This window comes from Wyeomyia smithii, chromosome 2, assembly GCF_029784165.1.
Source record: "Wyeomyia smithii strain HCP4-BCI-WySm-NY-G18 chromosome 2, ASM2978416v1, whole genome shotgun sequence".
Taxonomy (NCBI): Eukaryota; Metazoa; Arthropoda; class Insecta; order Diptera; family Culicidae; genus Wyeomyia; species Wyeomyia smithii.
The window spans coordinates 70,979,376-71,000,376 of record NC_073695.1 but is presented as its reverse complement, the minus strand read 5'-3'; the positions used below and the strand labels follow the sequence as shown (position 1 = coordinate 71,000,376).

General features: G+C 37.5%; 2 protein-coding genes across 11 annotated transcripts in view; both read left to right on the top strand.

Annotated features, from left to right (window-relative positions):
• LOC129725803 (neurabin-1) overlaps window positions 1-4,935 on the top strand; it is a 131,033-nt gene extending 126,098 nt beyond the window's left edge. For all 10 annotated transcript variants that reach the window (XM_055682031.1, XM_055682030.1, XM_055682034.1 and 7 more), the window contains one exon: window positions 2,166-4,935. In XM_055682031.1, the coding sequence (XP_055538006.1) occupies window positions 2,166-2,450 (285 nt within the window). In that variant the 3' untranslated portion in view covers window positions 2,451-4,935. The remainder of the gene's footprint in view (window positions 1-2,165) is intronic.
• Window positions 4,936-6,278: 1,343 nt separating this feature from the next.
• The window catches only part of LOC129723314 (purine nucleoside phosphorylase), a 36,049-nt gene continuing 21,326 nt past the window's right edge, over window positions 6,279-21,001 (top strand). The window contains exon 1 of the mRNA XM_055677465.1: window positions 6,279-6,474. The gene's annotated coding sequence lies outside the window, so the exon portion shown is untranslated. The remainder of the gene's footprint in view (window positions 6,475-21,001) is intronic.

Here is a 21,001-nt window from a genome sequence, read left to right as displayed (position 1 = left end):
CCAGTACCTCCGTGGAAAGGAAAATCACGTCGCCGATGCACTGTCTCACGCCAAAAGTGTTGCCGCCATTTCAATAAATTAAAATAAGCTTGTAAAACATTGCTTAGCTTGTCAGCGATCAAAAAGTACATCGACACACTACGTCCTCGCTAGGCAAATTCTACGTTCCCGAAGCTCGCTTTCAACATTTGCATATTGATCTGGTAGGACCTCTTCCCCCTTCACATGGTCATCGCTACCTATTGACTATGGTCGATCATTTTACATGGTGGCTAGAGGCAGTCCCATTAGTGGACATGACAGCAGCATCAGTAGCTCAAGCACTTTACTCCACATGGACTTCCAGATTTGGGATTCCAGAGAACCTAACAACTGACCGAGGAAGGTAATTTGAGTCGCATCTGTTCAGGGAGTTGACTTGTATATTCTGGGTGTTCATCATATACGCACGACAACTCACCATCCGCAAGCAAACGGTTTAGTGGAACGATTTCACCGAATATTAAGGTGAAACGGGATTGTGGCCTTTTCCTATGCAATTTTGAGGTTAGAGTTCTTTTTACTTCTGTATTTTGATAGTAAAAAATTCGGCTTCCACTAAATAAACAGCACTCAAAAAACTACTTCAGGCATGCAACAGTTGTGAAAAAAATTGATCAAAGTTTCATGTACGTAGTCTTCATAAATCGAAAAAAAATAGATTTCAAAAATCGAGTTGATCGCGACCACGTCCCGTTTCACCATAAAAGCATCGATAATGTGTGTGAATTCAAAGAACTGGTTCAACGAGCTTCCTATGATTTTTCCTTGCCTCAGAACAGCGTATCTGTAGCTCTACTGCGAATTTGGTTCACGGCTAATCTTTGCGTGGTCCTGGAGGATTCTTCCAGTCTTCCTCAGAATATCAAACGCCGGAATTCGTCGAAATGCTGATCGAAAACTGAAAGTCACCGCTGGAATTTAATGTTTACCCTCCAGACGTTTGACATAGGGCTCCCCCGTGCGGAACGTAATGTAATCGTTATGTTTGAAGCGGGATTCAATAGGTTTCCAGTTCAGTTTGACTTTCTATAGGATGAATATGTATAGAATAAGGATATGGAACAAGGAAATGTTGCGTTAGATTTCAAAAGATTATAATAAGCGAACGACCTAATGCATTTTAGTCATTTATGTGTCGGTGAATAGATAGAATGTGTGACAATTGTTCGATCATTGTTGCTTTACTGCTTAATGGTGAAAATAGGTGAAGAGTTCCAAAGCCAAGCTTTCTCATACATTTCCCTCGCTATTACCTTGCTTCCCGAGCACGGATAACAATAACATGGACGGAAAAAATTCCACTGTCTACATATTCTGACTTAACAAAGTGTTTCGTTTCGTTTCTCTTTCTCGAGACTGCGTGGCCACGCCTTCAAAGCAAAAATCTACGCTCAACTCTATACAAAAGACTGCGTGTAGAAAATTCAGCTTCATTTTTGTTCGTCACACGGTAGCGAGTGGAGTATGGCTGTTAGAGGTACGCGGCATTAGGAAACGAGAGCTGCGTACGAGTCAACTTTAAGGCACTGCAGAACACCTTACTTTTATTTTGCATACGACAGCAACAGGTACCATCGTATGCTGCAGGATATCTTGCTGGCACAGCTACCGGAGGACAAAGCGGAGAGCAAATTTATTATATGCGGCCAAGCAAAATGTTCGATGCTACCGGTGTGGTGCGATCATCAGCGTTCTATAGCACACATTTCTAGTTGAAAATCATGGAATCAGTTCATTTCAGAACTATGAATGCTTGAAGATAAGAGTTATGAACCTACCGTTGTTGCCCTATGAACAGTTTATCGCAGCAAGATATAACCCTCATTTTAAGCAATTTCACTGCTAAATTGGGTGATTTTCCAGTTCAATTGTTCCTTTGTACCCAGTCGAACACCGTTATCGGTCCAATATCGATAACGCAGATGAGTTAATCTAGATCCAGGGTAATTTTCACATTAGAAAAGCCCATATTTTCTTTTGGTGCTCATGACAATAATTCAGTAGTATTGAAGGTATTCGAAAAAGACTTTTCAATTTCACATTTTTGTTTTGTAGGAACATTTGAACAAAAAAAAAAAATAGTCTTAGATTTAGTTACAAGATTACACACCTTCACTCTGTAGGTCTGCCAGTGGCTGCTGGGAATCGGTCTCGAACATCACATTCCAGCCTTCGTGAAGCACTCGGTCGAGGGTGGAGCGCTGCTGCAGCTAGAGAAGCCGGACTTCAAAATTTTGGCCGTCGGTGGCGAGGACAAGAAGCACCTGAAGCGGAACATCAAGGAGCTACGGCGCCTGAACGAGAAGGAACGCAAGCAAAACGAGAAAGAACGGCGGGAGCGTGAGAAGCAGATCAAGAAGGCCGAGAAGAAGGCCGAAAAAGATCAAAAGCTGCAGAAGAAGAAGTAGGAGTAGTAGAGAGATATGAATTTACAGGACTAGGAAGGTGATTTTACGCGTGTGCATTTATCTCAGCATAGATACAAAACTAAAACATCAAATACATTACTAAACTATTATATATATTATATAACGACGCCGGTAGCGGTGGGAATTTAATGTTGTTCGCCCCCGCGAGCAGAAACAAAATTCTAGCATATAGTAGAAACTTAGTCGATTGAGTCTTTTGTTTGATATTTTCATATTTTTGTTTAAATTATTTTACAACAAATTTGTTTGTTAGATAGTTTGTTTATATAGAAGTAAATAGAGAAGTTTTTTGAATTTTACAAAACAGCATATTATTAGGTGTGGACCGAGAAGCAAACACAATAATTAGTTATTAGATACCGTCCCGAAAAAGAGCTGCCCCAGGCAACTCCAAGGTTGGAAGGGTACAAGAGATTGTCTTATTTTACTGTACATTACATAGGATTAGCTTCCCGTTTATTATTAGCGTTCTTCTTTAGCTTCAACAGCGTCTAATTTAGAGACAGGTTTTCTGTTCAGTTTGTGTGTGAGTTTAAATTATAAATTATTTTCGAAAACACACTCAGCAACTCGTCTGCATTCCATTCGGAAGTGCAGCAGCCATTTATCGTTTTTTTAATGCAATCTAGTAGCTATTCTAAGTAGATTTTGCGAAAAGTAATCGAATGCTACACACATGAACTGTGGAACTCTAGAATTTGTACTGAATAAACAAACTTGTTAGAAGTGTATTGAATAAGTGGAACACTAAAAATCACATGGAGTTATGTTTTACATTAACGACTATAAAAACAAGAAAATGAAGCTCATTTCTCTGTACAGTTTCCTTCAGTGTGTAGCGTGTAAAATTGGAAACGGTAAACTAATATCAGTGTCAAAACAAAGTATTCCAATTATTGAAAAGAAAAGAAAATGGCTAACGAACAGACTAATCTTGAGGAGAAAAAAAGCGATGTTGAAAATCGGTAGTACCATGGTAGATGCCACGGGGGACCGTGCAGACAGACTGGATTGGTACGGTTATGCTGAGAATGTAACTTGATCCAGTGGTGAGGTGAGGTTCTGTTACAGAAATTATACGAAACTACAAGCTATTAGGTAAAGCTGGCAAGCACAGCGTGTCTGTAACTTACGCGTAAAATGTAATGTATTTATTATTTAGGAGGTAATAAAAAAACCGCTAAGAGTAATTGTAACAAAATTTCAAATTGAAACCAAACTATTCAAAGCAACACACAAAATAAGAAAAAATAAATTGAATTTTTTATTTTATGGATTTATTTTTTTATGTTTAATTTCTCTAGTCTCTTTACATTTCATTTATGGTTTTCTTAGTATTGTTAAGTTATACATAATATCTCTCTTTATAGTTTTCAACAGATTTTTCAGCCCATTCAGCGACTTCTGGAATGTTCGTAATCCTTTTACTAAGATTTTTTTTCATTTCCTTCGGTTCACTTAATAAATAAAAATGATTAAACCGATAAAGCCAACATAAAATCCGTATCTCTAAATTTAATAAACCCGTCAAGATTTTAACCAAAAGGTAAACAAAGTCCACCGCCAAAATTTGATGAAACAAATAACGTCTACACGAAGCAAAATAAGAACCAAACTGTAAGGCACTTATTACTTTACAAACAAAAACTACAAACTTTCTAACGGATTCTAGCCAATATGAACTTGAATCTTATTTTTACAACAAATGAAAATTATTCGTAAAACTGATAACCGCACAGAAATTGTAAAATTTTGTATCTGACATTTTTAAGGCTCTGATTGATTCTTAAAGCATTTTAAGCTGAAAAACGTCTTATATGATTATTACATACGTCAGCTCCTAAAACCATAACGCAAAACCGAAAGTTACGGAATTTGATATTGATTATTACATCCAGTTTTTTACACACGTCCGTTCGGAAACAACTCTACTCGTTATAATATATATAAAAAAAGTCGTTAGAACATTCACCATTCCAAGCAGTTGAGTAATAAGTAAACTCCACAGCAGTGCATGTAGTGTCTACAAAACGGGAAAAAGTACTCATAAGCCACGAATCACACAAAGTTCAGCTCGAACACGGGAAATATGCGAATGCAAAACAACACATTTAACCGATACTCATGATTATAAACACTAAACTAAACTAAATACATATACAACTAAACGACGTTGATCATTGTTAAGTGACACAATCACACATAATAATAAAAAGTAGCACGATAAGGCCATTTATGTTTTTCGTAAGTGAAACAACACCACAAATCCATTGCTTCTGCGAGGACAGTAGTAAAATCGACAAAAAGCAAGGCGGAAACGAATTCTTCACTTAAAATCGATATCTGCTCCTTCGAAAAACACAAGAACAGAGAAACCGTTTCCAGAAGAACCCGTAAATAGAACGCGACATGATCTCTATACTAAGCAAAAATAATCGAATGAAAGAAACTGTAGTTAAAAGAATTACCCCGATCTTTTGGCGCCGCACAGAATAATATCACTGCATGACACTGGCTTTAATCAGCGTTACTGCATGCTAAAATTCCACGCTGCAGTTCGATTGCGTTTTCCTACGACTGTGCAGCTCAACGCCGTTGTCAGGCATAGAGTATTTACTTTTACGATGTTTTGATTGCTAGTTTGTCCCTATCGGCGTCGTATTTGCTTGCAGTCGTCTTTACTCTTTGGTTCCTGTATAATATTGATTTCATACGGAAAGGTTGTTATGTCCACTTTCGACTCATTTATTCTAGTGGTGATTTTTTGAGATCGTTGGATTATTCGCAGCTAATTGTCCAACCTCACAAAGAATCAGAGTAAAATACAGGGAAAATAATCAGCGCTATTGATGAAGTTTTGAGCAATTATTTTTTGCATTATTTAGTACTCCAGTCGTTTTCATCACTTCTCCCCTGTTATTTCGATTCAACTGTACTGCCCCTGTTTACATAGTTGACGTAACAACCAACACCATCATTGCGAGAAAACGCGTTTTTGTTATTTTAGCCCAAGTAATTATATGGGGATACAATTTCAACAAAATAGTCTGTCAATTTTATGAAGATTGATGTTTGAATAGAGGCCCCATGGATTATACGAGTCTGCCCATGGTAATTAATCCAGAAAAACCACTACGTCAGTTCATGCGAATAAACATGCATTTTTCTCGCAGATTGTTCGCATAGCTTGGCGTAAAAACTTGACTACTTTCTACTCTGCTTCGCAGTTGAATTAGTTTTATCAATCGTGTTTCGACCAAACGTCAGTTATTGTGCATCGGCAGTTTCAATTAGACAAATACGCACAAACACACATAGAAACCCACCAAACACATGCACAAAAACATTTACGCTAAGGTGGGTAATCGTTACAAGGAAAAATGCAAACTTGACAGCACAGAGCCAGAACAAACTGTTTTTTTGATCAATTTAGGCCCCCAGACAATGCTAAACCTGCCGAATATGGATTACTCGTGCCTCTGATTGATGCGTTACATATGCATGTACATGAATTTGTATGAAAATTAATAAAGGAAAACTTTTTTGCATATTTTTTCTTAGAGAGCTATTGTTTAAGATTTGATAAGTAAGATTTACTGGCAACTCAAACGTGATCCACAATATTTTTCTCTCGCTATAATTTACTCTTATCGTGCTATCGCGCTTATCAGATTAGGTCAAATAAGGATAGCAAACAACATTCGATCTTGCGAGATCGGGTGCTGAATTCACCACTAGTGGCATATAATGCCGTACCCCACTTATACCAGAGTCAGTTCTTATTCGATCGTTAAGCAATATTACTGAACCGCGCTAAAGAGTCGAGAATAACTAATAAATAGAAGCTTTTCAACATTCAATGTAGTTAGTTTCTGTACCCAATTGTGATATATATTTTACTACGGATGTGTCCGAAGACCGCATTGCGAGTTATAGTGCTCTGAAGATGGGCAATCTGAAGACTAAGGCTAGTGGCCTCCAGTGAGACTATCGAAGTGTTAAGGTACGCCCAATCAGGAACAGCTATCGATCAATCCACTTTAGGTAGTGTCAGGATTGTTTGGGGCCCCAAATAGAACCATAAAAACGTTCTGGCAAATCGATTAAATTTACCCGCCGTAATATACATACACGTTTTAATTATTTCATCTGATGCAAATATCCACTAGTAGGAGGAAAGGACACGGTGACTTCAGACCTTCCTAAGGCTGAGTGTTGGTAAAAATATTAATATACAATACAAGAATTCAATCCCCCTTTCCCCTTTTCCCCTTTCCATGGAATATTTGTCGAATTAAACGACTAAACTCAGACAAACAGACAGTAGTTAAACAGTCGAGTAAAACGACTTAACATAGACAATTGCACCTTGTATGGAGTGACGCCAGGTTTTGCAACCAATTGGCAGTTACGCCAAAACGTTTTTCCAATATTTCTCAAAAGTTTTAGAACAAAATAGTTTTCTTTTCATTTGTAGTGTATGTATCTTAGGGAAAGGAAGCTGAATCAACGAAAAAGTGCATTTTGGTCTTTTTCGTACATTTTGGAATTCAGAGTCTAGCTCGATGTCATAATTCTGACGCATCGGAATCACTGAGAAGTGCAGTACCTTCGAAATTCGTAACTTCAAATTTTGTTTCGTTACAAGATTATACTCGATCGGTACTCTACCCACGAAGACTTTTCTCGATTTCCAAATGAGGCCAAGCCTCGACAATATTGGTCGACCAGTTCTCTTAGCAATAACACTTCATTGAGTTCCAACCGGGGAAGTAAAACCTGCCTGATTGGTGTTACTCTTGACCTCGGAGCACCAGCAGCAGATGACCGAGTTATAGCCCCCGTTGTTCATGAAGCTATTTGTGAGATCGGGAAGCTGAAGAACAACAAAGCCGCAGGCAAAGACGGACTGCCGAGCGAGCTTTTTAAACATGGGAAAGAGGCACTGGCTAGAGCGCTGCAATGGGCCGTTTCCAGGATATGGGAGGAGGTAAAACTGCCAGACGAGTGGATGGAGGAAGTCATCTGCCTCATCTACAAGAATGGCGACAAGCTGGAGTGTCACAACTACCGCGGTATCTCGCTTATCAATGCCGCCTACAAAACACTTTCGAGGGTTCTGTTCCGTCGTCTATCACCTTTAACCAGGAGGTTCGTGGGCCAATACCAAGCGAACTTCATGATAGCCCGCGCCACCACGGACCAGATCCTCTCAATCTGACAGATCTTACAGAAATGTCGCGAGTGCAACTTGCCACATATCAAACATTCATCGACTTCTCGGCGCCTTTTGATTCAATCTATCGTGAACATCAATGGCAGATCATGCACGACAACAAATTTCCGGATAAACTGGCTCAACTGATCAAGGCCAACATGGCGCAGGCGATGTGCGACGTGCGTGTTTCGGGGATACTCTCGAGCCCCTTTGAAACGCGCAAAGGGTTAAGACAAGGTGATGGAATTTCCTGTTTGCTGTTTAACATCGCCTTTGAGGGTGTGATCCGGAGAGCGGGTATCGACACGGCAGGCGATTTCACTAGGTTTGTTCAACTTCTGGGCTTCGCGGATTACTTTGACATCATAACACGTAACTTTGCGACGGCGGAGGAAACATACACCTGACTGGAAGCCGAAGCCGGACGAATCAGACTGCGAATAAATGCGTCGAAAACGAAATACATGCGAGTGAGAATCCAACATCAGCCTTCCAACTAAAGTCTCTGTAGACGGTGCTGAGATTGAGGTGTTTGACGTGTTCGTGTTTTTTGGGTCACTGGTAACCGCCGACAATAACACCAAATCCAGAGACGCATTCAGGCTGAAAATCGTGCCTACTTTTCACTCCGGAAGACACTTCGATCGAGTCGAAAGCAACGACGCACGAATTTGACGCTCTACAAAACCCTGATAAGACCGGAAGTCCTCTACGAAATCGAGACAGCAACGCTTCTCGCGGAGGACCTTAACGCTCTTTGAGTTTTTAAATGGAAGGTACTGCGGACTATCTACGGTGGAGTACAGACTGCACGCGCTGCTTGGAGAAAACCCCATTGCACACCTGGCGTATGACTTAGAGGCTTTAGTTTAATTTGAATTTTTTTTTTCTGTAAAGTGAAGAATGAATTTCAACCCATCGGGTTTGATGGTGAAAAGTAGATGGGTTTTGAAACGTCATAAAGTTTCAACTTCAAATTTTCTAAGTTGATGTTTTTCTTTTAAAAGGATTTCAACTAAAAAAAGATCGAAGTAAACCATGAACGCGAACGGACGCGATTTTTTGCTGCGTCACAACTTTCTCGTTGAATATTTTCGAATTTATTCTTTTCGGATAGTGCCAACAAATGTCAGCTGCATTGGTTGATTGTCTGCTATGAAGAAGCAGTGAAGGGTGAGTCGGTGCATGAAGGTCAAGCTGGAACTAGGAAGTGATGTCTCTTGAATTTGTGGAGCAAACATCTGAGCCTGACTGAGGCAGCCTGAGCCTGAAGCCCTAATCCAGCGGTTCTCAACCTGGGGTACGCGTACCCCTGGGGGTACTCGAAAGCCTTCAGGGGGTACTCGAAAGAGAAATCAGTAATGGCGGACAAAGCAATTTTTCTTCATAATACCCCATTTGTTGTTCAATCTTGCTATTAACGTGAAACGGGACGGAACCCAAACATGGGATGACCGGTGGCTTCCTCCTGCATACTACCGAATTTTTGAATGCGTCATAAAATATCGTTAATTTCGTACAAAGCAGTCGCGCAACCTCTCAAACTAATTATTCTATTCTCTTAACACTAATAAACATCGCGATCGTAACTAATTTACACGAAAAATTTACCGGAATGATCTGAAACTTACCTATAAAATGTAACACCTCGAAAAATCCCGGTTTGTGTTCTTTTCTAGTTTCAAGTCAATTGTGTGTTAGGTTGTGCGCCAGTGTTGTCAGCATTATCAACAGCAAGCTGCGCTAGCATATCAAAATGTTCAAAATTATGATTCTGTTGAATTTTGTGGCAACAAAAAAATTGAAAATTTGGTAACCATGTACTGTTAACTATGATAAAATAATGCTTGGATTCCGTCCCGTTCCACCTTAAAACACGACTGTAGTAATCAAATTAACCATAGTTTCATTTGAAACTTGAACTAGACTACCACAGCAAGATCTACCACTACTCTGCGAAAACATTCCAAGTCAGGGGATACAGTAGATATGACAAATATCGCCAAGGGGTACGCGGACAAAAAAAGGTTGAGAACCGCTGCCCTAATCGAAGGATCCCGAAGGCGCCATAAGGAGGAGTTCTCGCAAAAGTGGCAGGGATACTGAATGTCCAGAGTTTTTTCTGCAACTTGGAGCCGAGTGATACTCGACAGATCGATGAGTATGATCGATTAGGGACACGGGATGAGGATTGAATGAGAGGATCTGGATGGCATTGGGGCTGGTGAGAGCGTTCTTTTTTTAGTTTGGTTTTTCGCCTCAGTTATGTTTAATAACAGTGCATTGCACCAACTGGATTCCTGCAAATCTGTATCGCGTGATTTGTGGAATTTATTAATACCAATATTCAGGTAGGCAGATAACGGGTTAAATCATTGTTCCTGGAATACCAATACAAATCAGGCAAACTCGACAAGAATCGTCAGTTTAGTATTCGGCTTTGTTTGTACATATGTTAAGCATTTTACATCCACGCACGAGATTAAAACAAGTTTTCGATCGCATTGCCTACCACGGCAAATCCTGATGTTATCTTACTTTACTTACTAAAACGAAGATCGGGTTTCAACGCGTAATAGGCTTTTTATTTTTCATATACAAAATCTCAAATCTTAGTACTCAAGTTCCAACCATAACAGTTGAAACTAGTAAAGGCGCTATATCCTTGGTTTCGAAACCCGAACATAAGGAGGAAATACTTATGTTCCATCCCAGGAGATTGGTCAACAAAGGAGTGTACTTTTTTAGCTTTATCTCTCCCAACGAATTAGGTATATTACTTCTTACATACGGATCGGTTGGTACGGATTGTCCCGTTCTTAGATTACATTGTTTTATATTGCGCGTCACAGTAGGCCTGGCCGTTGACAAGAAAAATGTATGGAAATCATTTTTTTTAAATGATGGATATCATTTTCCAGGATCCTTTTAAGTACTGTGTTAGTGTAGATTAGACTAGACTAAATGGATTTAAACGAAAAAAAGACATAATACGATTTTCAATCTCCTCGGGAAGAAGGCTTCAGATTGGGTAGACTTGTGGGTGGAACAAGCACAGGTAAGGCACCAACAAAAGACATACGGAATCACCGGAAAGGTTTGTCAAGCACTTTTGAACGCTGCGGAATGTTTGGCAAATAATCCAGATTTTTTGGATTACGTCACGGTTTGTTATTCTACTAAACAAACTTTGTTACATTTTCAATTATTATTGCAATTTTGAGGCTCTTCAGAGCTTCAGAAAACTGTACGCTAAATGCTTTTTTTTTTACTCGAGCATGGGTTCGAATGGGGCAATTGCTGATTTTACCAGCAGCTGCGAAATGCTACAACTTTCGTTCACTTCAAAATACCACATCACATCATCACTAGGGTGTCCCAAAATTGCATCAAGTCTGCTCACCCTCCAGATGGAAGGGAATGGTGTAACGAACAAACGGCGGCAGCTCTAGAAAATGCTGTTTTCAACTGGCCCCGATGACTTTTTTGAAAAAAAAACGGGTTTTCATATGTTAAATCCAAAAACATGTCCAGTTATTCAACTTTTCATGAAACCTTAACCTTTCATATTTTTTGCAGGTTCCTTAGGGCCCAAACTATAAGGGAAAAATTTGTTTCTGATTGATTATCGTCAATTTATTTTCTTAAAAAATTTTCTATCCTTTGGAAAGAAGATTTTTCAAATATATTTTGACATTCAATCAATAATAGTGGGTATTTAACCTGATGCTGTCACCAACTGAATACCATTTAAAGTTTGGAAATTTTATGGGGAAGAACTTTGCCAAAGACTACATGGCTCTAAAATAGTTTGATGCTAAGTTATTCGTGATATTCTTTGAAATAAAAAGTTGAATTTTAATGTTGCCTTTCTCCTAGAAAGGTATAGCAATCACTGGAAAAACCAAAGGTATAAAAGTGCTCCAAAGGGTCGAATCTCGTATATCAATCGACTTAGTTTGACGAGCTGAGCATTTTCTGTATGTGTGTGTGTGTGTGCGTATGTGTGTGTGTGTGTGTGTGCGTATGTGTGTGTGTGTAACGCTCTCCCAATCTCACTCGATTTTCTCAGAGATGGCTGGACCGATCTTCATGAAATTAATTGCAAATAAGAGGTCTAGTTTCCCCATAAGACCCTATTGAATTTCATTGCAATCGGATTTTTAGTTTAGAGGTTATGTCTAAAAATATGAAAATCACGAAACATCATTATCTCAGAAACTACTCAACCGATTTTAACAAAATTGGTTTTAAATGAACGAGCTACAGTCGCCGTTCGATAACTGCAAGTCTTTTAACTGCAACGCTTTTTAACTGCGAACCGATAACTGCAACAACTTTGCAGTTATCGGACCGCAATCCGTCAAATCTGAAGTCGAAGTCATATTTGACATTGAAGTGACAAATCTCGCGCGGGGATTCTAAATGCATTCAAAAATGAAAATTGTTAAATCTCTAGAAACATTTCAAAAGGACTTTTTCATTTTTCTCGAATTTTTTCGATTTCGTTTACTTGTTGTCTCTTCATTCTAAATGGGAGATTATAGATCTCCACTATTAATCAATGAAGCAAAATCACCATGTTATGTGATTCACTTCCCGTAAGTATTATAAGAGAAAAAAAATATTCCTTGTACATTGTTTGGCTAGCTTTCCCTACTCAGTGAGGCAGTGCATAGTAGATCACAAACAATATTTTGTGACCTAGCGTTGAATAGACCATTTTAAGACAGGTGTCACGGATCCTGCTGACATTGATGTTGCTTTTACTTGCGTTATGTCACCGGTTCCGAGCTTTCTGTCAAAATTTCGTTCGTGAATTGAGTTCAGAAACGTCTCGTAAAATGGTCTTCTGTAGTGATGAACTTTATCTTCGCCTACATATTGGTTATGAAAAGTAGTTACTAAAACGCAATAAATTATGATGCGGAAATATGACTATCAAATTGATTAATCAAAAAGCTTGCCTATTTTTTGCCACTATTCCATTAAAAAAATACATTTCGACATCATTGAAAAATTGAAAACAAAAATGGTGGTGACGGACCCCCCTCTAAATTTCGGCATGTGTCAAGTGTTGCAGTTATCGAACGGCATTCGATAACTGCAATGTAAACATGTTGCAGTTAGCGAACGACGACTGTACTTAAAAAACCCTTTACCTTCGAGTTTCATGAAGATTGAACGTGTGGTTCAGAAGTTATTCAAAGAAACGTGTTCTGGAGAGTGTTTAATCTCACTCATGTTTCTCAGAGATGGCTGAACCGATTTCCACAAAATCAGTGTCATTTAAAAGTTCTAATTACCCCATAAGACCCCATTGATTTTTTTGCAATTGGACTATTACTTTGCCTGTTATGTTTAAAAATGTGAAATCCAGCTTTGAAAAGAAACATATTCCGAAGACTACTTAAACTCACTCACTTTTCTCAGAGATGGCTGACCCGATTTCCTCGAAATTAGTGTCAAATGAAAGGTCTAGCTGCCTCATAACACCCTATTGAATTTCAATGCAATCAGTCTGTTACCTTGTCTGTAATGTATCAAAATATGAAAATCACGAAACTTCATTATCTCAGAAAGTACACAGCCGATTTTAACAATATTGGTATCAAATGAACGGGCTAGTTAAAGATTAATTGATGAATTTTATAGTGATTAAACACGTGGTTCAAAAATTGTGAAAAGAAACATGTTCCGGTGACTTTTCAAATTCACTCGTTTTCCCAAAAATGGCTGGACTAAATTCAACAATCTTAGTGTCAAATGAAAAGTTTGGCTTTCCTATAGGTTCCCATTTTATTTGACTATAATCGTATTTTTATTCCAACCGTTATGTATTAAATTATAAAAAACAACGAAAGTCTATTATCTCAAAGATCACACGACTTATTTGAACATATCTAGTGTCATTTGAACGGGTTGTCTCTCAAACTCACAAGTAAGAAATTCCATAGCAATTTGATAAGTGGTTCAAAAGTTATGAAAAGAAACGAAATTCAAAGACTATTTAAAACTGTAACTGCTTTGATCAAAACATATGGCCTCAACAAAATTTAAATTTGATATTGTGCTATTCGTACGTTCCCGGTATTGCTCGTGATTGAAGTGTACGAAATTCAAAGTCATTTTTTTATTTCGCTATTTCTTCAGCACGAATATTTTACTCCTAATTAATTATTATTTTTTATTTTTTGCCTTTCTCCTAGAAAGGTATAGCAATCACTTGCAAAACCGAAGATATGAAAGTGCTCTAAATGGCCGAATGGCATATATCACTCGACTCAGTTCGACGAGCTGAGCATTTTCTGTATGTATGTGTGTGTGTGTGTGTGTGCGTGTGTGCATGTGTGTGTGTGTGTGTGTGTGTAGTGTGTGTATGTGCAGATTTTTATTTTCACTCACTTTTCCCAGAGATGGCTGGACCGATTTTAATGAAATTATATGCAAATGAAAGTTCTAGTTGCCCCATAAGACCCTATTAAATTTCATTGCAATTGGATTTTTCTTTTAGAGGTTATGTTTAAAAATGTAAAAGTCACGAAACATCAATATCTCAGAAACCACACAACCGATTTCAATAAAATTGGTATCAAATGAACGGGCTATCTTAAAAACACTTAACTTTTGAATTTTATATAGATTGAATATGTGGTTCAAGAGTTATTTAAAGAAACGTCTTCTGAAGACTGTTTAATTTATCTCATGTTTCTCAGAGATGGCTGGACCAATTTCCACAAAATCAGTGTTATATGAAAGGTCTAGTCACCGCATACCCCATAAGACCCCATTGATTTTTTTGCAATTGGACTATTACTTTGCCTGTTATGTTTAAAAATGTGAAATCCAGCTTTGAAAAGAAACATATTCCGAAGACTACTTAAACTCACTCACTTTTCTCAGAGATGGCTGACCCGATTTCCTCGAAATTAGTGTCAAATGAAAGGTCTAGCTGCCTCATAACACCCTATTGAATTTCAATGCAATCAGTCTGTTACCTTGTCTGTAATGTATCAAAATATGAAAATCACGAAACTTCATTATCTCAGAAAGTACACAGCCGATTTGAACAATATTGGTATCAAATGAACGGGCTAGTTAAAGGTTAATTGATGAATTTTATAGTGATTAAACACGTGGTTCAAAAATTGTGAAAAGAAACATGTTCCGGTGACTTTTCAAATTCACTCGTTTTCCCAAAAATGGCTGGACTAAATTCAACAATCTTAGTGTCAAATGAAAAGTTTGGCTTTCCTATAGGTTCCCATTTTATTTGACTATAATCGTATTTTTATTCCAACCGTTATGTATTAAATTATAAAAAACAACGAAAGTCTATTATCTCAAAGATCACACGACTTATTTGAACATATCTAGCAGTGATGGAAACGAAACGAATATGATGCAATCATCGTTTAATCTCCACTTGCACACATCATGAGGTGTTACAGACCGCGACTAAACTTGAATCCTCTCAACACATAATGAAATGATGATATGGTGCGTAGGTTTCTGGGAGAAAATAAACACATGACTAGACTACATCTGCTCTGAGAAGTGATTCGCTCGTTGCGTATGTCTCTCCATATGCCGGTCGTTAGGGGAACAAAGAATAGCAGCAAAAGAATAACATGTCGCCTGAGCAGCAGCAGAGGTGAGGTGCGGTGAGAAGGAAAGTGTGGGGGAAGGGACTACTTCGGCAGCGGTTGACTTGAGCGAGAGTAGGAGAGCATACATTGTCATTTTCTTTCTTTTTCTGACAAAAAATCTTATTCATGGGTAATAACATAACAAGATCTGATCGCTCTGTGTAACAGAGACGAATAACTTCATATACCGAGTTGTGCACATTGAGAACCATATGTTGTGGTGTACGCTAACGACAAGCAATATATCGTAAAAAGGAAAGCAAAGAGAGTGAACCAACACCGATACTTTGTTATTCGCATACTGACGACGATGTCAACGCATCTTAGGCTTCCTTTATATGTATTCAAAATCGCTGGAGGTGATTTTTTTCCATCGCTGATATCTAGTGTCATTTGAACGGGTTGTCTCTCAAACTCACAAGTAAGAAATTCCATAGCAATTTGATAAGTGGTTCAAAAGTTATGAAAAGAAACGAAATTCAAAGACTATTTAAAACTGTAATTGCTTTGATCAAAACATATGGCCTCAACAAAATTTAAATTTGGTATTGTGCTATTCGTACGTTCCCGGTATTGCTCGTGATTGAAGTGTACGAAATTCAAAGTCATTTTTTTATTTCGCTATTTCTTCAGCACGAATATTTTACTCCTAATTAATAATTTTTTTAAATTTTTTGCCTTTCTCCTAGAAAGGTATAGCAATCACTTGCAAAACCGAAGATATGAAAGTGCTCTAAATGGCCGAATGGCATATATCACTCGACTCAGTTCGACGAGCTGAGCATTTTCTGTATGTATGTGTGTGTGTGTGTGTGTGTGTGTGTGTGTGTGTGTGTGTGTGTGCGTGTGTGCATGTGTGTGTGTGTGTGTGTGTGTAGTGTGTGTATGTGCAGATTTTTATTTTCACTCACTTTTCCCAGAGATGGCTGGACCGATTTTAATGAAATTATATGCAAATGAAAGTTCTAGTTGCCCCATAAGACCCTATTAAATTTCATTGCAATTGGATTTTTCTTTTAGAGGTTATGTTTAAAAATGTAAAAGTCACGAAACATCAATATCTCAGAAACCACACAACCGATTTCAATAAAATTGGTATCAAATGAACGGGCTATCTTAGAAACACTTAACTTTTGAATTTTATATAGATTGAATATGTGGTTCAAGAGTTATTTAAAGAAACGTCTTCTGAAGACTGTTTAATTTATCTCATGTTTCTCAGAGATGGCTGGACCAATTTCCACAAAATCAGTGTTATATGAAAGGTCTAGTCACCGCATAAGACCCTATTGATTTTTTTGCAATCGGACTATTACTTTGCCTGTTATGTTTAGAAATGTGAAATCTAGCTATGAAAAGAAACATATTCCGAAGAATACATAAACTCACTCACTTTTCTCAGAGATGGCTGAACCGATTTTCACGAAATTAGTGTCAAATGAAAGGTCTAGCTGACTCATGAAACCCTATTTAACTGTAATCGAACTGTAACTTCATCTGTAATGTACCGAATTGTGAAAATCACGAAACTTCATTATCTCAGAAAGTACACAACCGATTTGATCAATAGTATTATCAGATGAACGGGCTAGTTAAGGGTTAACTGATGAATTAGGATTTAACACGTGGTTTCAAAGTTTGGCTGACCTATACGTTCCCATTTCATTTGATTATAATCGAACTAAGCAACCGTTATGTATTGAATTGTTAATAAAACAACGAAATTCTATTATCTCAAAGATTACACGACTTATTTGAACATAAATAGTGTCATACGAACGAGTCATCTCTCAAGCTTACAAATAACAAACTTCATAACAATTTGATATAAGTTGGAATGAGAAAGGCTGGGTCTGACCGTTAGGTGGATTAATTTAGGTTTTTTTTCTACAATAATCAAGGTCGAGAAAAAAAATGAATAAATAATATCAAGTATACTAAAGGGCAGAAAATGTATGTAGTTCTACGAGGATACGAAAAATTAACAAGGACAAAAAGTGTTACCTAAAATTAGTAAAAAAAAATCTCATCCAGATGGGACTCGAACCCGCAATCTCCGGTGACTTCAGCACGGTGTGTTGGAGAGTTGCCGGGTCTGCAGACTGTACTTGTGGTATCTTCAGGAGGTCAATGTTAGTCTGGTATGTTTCGATAAAAATATTAATTATGACTCGAATAGAAGATGGCACAAAACTTGAAAAAGGAGAGCAGTGTGAACGACATTTGGTCGGCGTGCGACCAGACCGAACCAAGCGCCAAAAACTTTGTTTTGAGTAATCGACGATCAAAGTTTATTCACCCCGTATGCTTCCTGCAAGCTGCTGCAGAGAAATTTTGTTATAATACCATTATAAGCTGTTCAAATGATTGCGGTTTTTTCATGCAAGATAGATTATCAATCTTAACATCCACTAGTGTTAAAAACTCAATTTTCAAAAAAATGGCTCTTGGTTCGGTCTGGTCGTACGCCGACCATTTCATGAGTGAAAAAATTTTCGTCTGTAAAAAACTTAGTAGACTCATAGAGAAGTCACTAAAATTTTTTCGAAAGACTGCGGCTTGATAGCAAGTTTTTTTTTGTTTAGGAAGATCCCAAGGCCTGGATAGAAAGAAATGATTATCTTGATGCCAAATCGAAATGTTATAGCTCAACAGTTATCAATGACCCTGCAGAACGGCAGTATGGTTTATATAGGGTGTGGCAATAGTATTGTAGTTGTACTGGTGCGCGTGTATAACTGCTATGATTTTATTTACACTATCGTTGCTAGGAAAAGATGCTACGTCATACCAATGTTTTTATTTCGTTATCCTGAATTGCTGTAGTGTAGTGATAAATAAATTCGAATATTTAGCCACAAAAACTCAAGACATTCTGGAATGTCAAGGTGTACAGTCTCCTGTTGTGACATTACGGCCTATTGTGTAGAAAATAAGTACTAGTTTACATGGTTTCTCGAAGGAACAGACATTACGGAAACAAAGGACTAGAAAAACACTAGTACAAACGACAAAATGTTAGAGTACCGTTTCATTAAAACAAGAAAAATTCTAGCCGTCCCATCTATTCGAAGATCTCCGCCCGAAAAACCCTCTGACCGAACAATTCACTTCAAGCGAAACATTTAAAAAGATCTTGGGAGGAACTTCTTAACACAGCTTTTATTCAATCGTACAGGGAGTGCATAAATTCGGATTCGGTCTGCGTCTTGCACTTTTCGGCCACTTCGAGTAACATAAGCAAGGGCTCGTTGCAAATTTTCGGACAGTCAACGATTTCTACAGGAACAGATACATTTGATCTGATACTGAAGAGCTGTGGCAATGTATCTACGAAGTAAAAGTTGTGAAGCAAACGAAACTGCGAGATTATGGTGAGCAGAGCAATCGTTCTGACATCGATGAAATTATCGAGAGCATAAAATCGATTGGCATACAAATTTTCTTAATTAACACTTATAGCTGTATGGCTTCGTAAAAAAGAGCAGAAAACTGTACGTACGAACTCGAAGGGTTTACCAAAAATGGAAAAATGTGGAACTATATAAAAGATCTTTCCACTGGTTAATTAGTGAAACCATCAGTCGAGTGGATGGAATACGCTGTTGAGTAGGAGCAATACTATGGTGCATTGCACAATATGGGTGCCTAAACTCGATAAATTGATTTCTGACAGCCAAAGAATGTTCTTGTAAAACGATTCCTTATCATCGGCATCTTACAAAGTTGTAACAAATATATGTGAATATGAAATAATATCCGTGTGAAGCACATGCCAGAAGTTATTAAGGAAAAAATGCATAAACTTAAATTTCGAAGGAAACAATCTGAAAATAAAAAAATCGGTGCCAAGGACGAAAAAAAAAACATAAAAAGATACAGAATTAATTATTTAAATAAAAATAATATATTGCACACAATATCTCAAATTGGTTTAAACGTTTTATACTTTCAGATGTTTGGTGGAAGTTATTATCAAGTTAGTATACTTATGCAGTTTTAAAATATTAAAGATAAAAAAAATTCAAGAAAATCTTATAATTTAAGTACATTTTTCATCGCAAAAATGCTAGCTGTTTGTATCAAAATTCAATAAAAATATTAAGAAGGTGTAAAGTGCTTTCCTCTATACTATTCAGGAAACGATTTTGGTAAAAAATAGGTAATATAAGCATAAACATAAAAATCTATGAATTATCTCCATAAGAGAAAGTAGAAACATTTGTGGTATGACGTCACAGCTGTACGTTCAGCCGTTGCTTAGATTGTTTAACTCGCCAACACATTTTCACATACATTTCTTCCACACACTATATAAATCATACTAGCAGAACGGGCCCCTTTGAGTAGCTGGAGATTTAGGGGAAATTATTCTACTATTTGATACGGCAAATGACATTTTAGTATTGGAAAACAACAAGATGCAACTTTTTATTCCACAGTAAATCTCGAATAATTCAAAAACACGTTATTTTAGAGCTATGCAGTCTTCGGCAAAATTTTTATCCCATAAAATTTCCTATCTTTTGATAATATTCAGCTGGGGATAGCATTGGGCTTGATACCCACTTTTATTGATTATATGTCCAAATGTACTTGAAAAATCTCCTTTCTAAAACATAGAATTTTTTTAGGTAAATAAATTGACGATAAACAATACGGAACAAATATTTCTTTCATAGTTTGGACCCTACGAAATCTGCATAAAATATAAATGGTTAAGGTTACATGGAAAATAGAATAACTGGACATGTTTTTGGATTTAACATAAGAAAAACCGTTTTTTTTTCAAAAAAGTCATCGGGGCCAGTTGAAAACATCATTTTCTAGAGCTGCCGCCGAACAAAAGTTTGTTCGTTACACCATTTTCTATCATCTGGAAGGTGAGCCCAGACTTGATGCAATTTTGGGACACCCTAATCACCACTGGAAGAGATCTTGGCCACTACAAGCTTTCGAGTCCGTTCATGCTAATTTTGACGTGATTTGGCAATGGTACAAAGCACCCAAATGATCCCAGATTTATAATGATTGCTTATTGAGTGCTGTGATGAACTATATCAGTAATCACATGTACTGCCCCTGTTTTCATAGTTGACGTAAGAGCCAATATGACCAAAATGCACTTTATCGCTTCCTTGTTCTAAGATAATTACACTACATATAGAAAAAAACCTTTTTTGTTCAGAAACATACGAGAAATATAAAAAAAAAAGTTTTGGCGCATCTACTTATTCGGGGAACTTCGTAGTCGAAAGGTTACAGAATATGTGGGTTAGAATCTCCGTAGAATCAGGACATTTGGTTGTCAAAGGACTTTAACATTGGTAACCCCGAAGGGTTAGGCTGAAAATTCGCATGAAGACTTTTCGGAGAAGACTTTTCAGCCCTGCCGCTGAATAAAATTTCAAAAGAGTAGATCTATCAATCACAGAAGCTGGCAAAGTAAAACCTACTACGATCGGTTTTGTCACCATTTTTGGCTGGAATTCATGCAATCATCGGCAGCTTATTTAGTATTGCTGCTTATGAATGTACCTTGACATTTACTGGAACGACACGTTCCAATTTCATAAACAGTTTCTCAGTTTGACCGCCGCATTGTAATATAGTTTTAACCAATTTTTACATTTTTCAAACCTTTTGAAATGTTCCAACTGTCT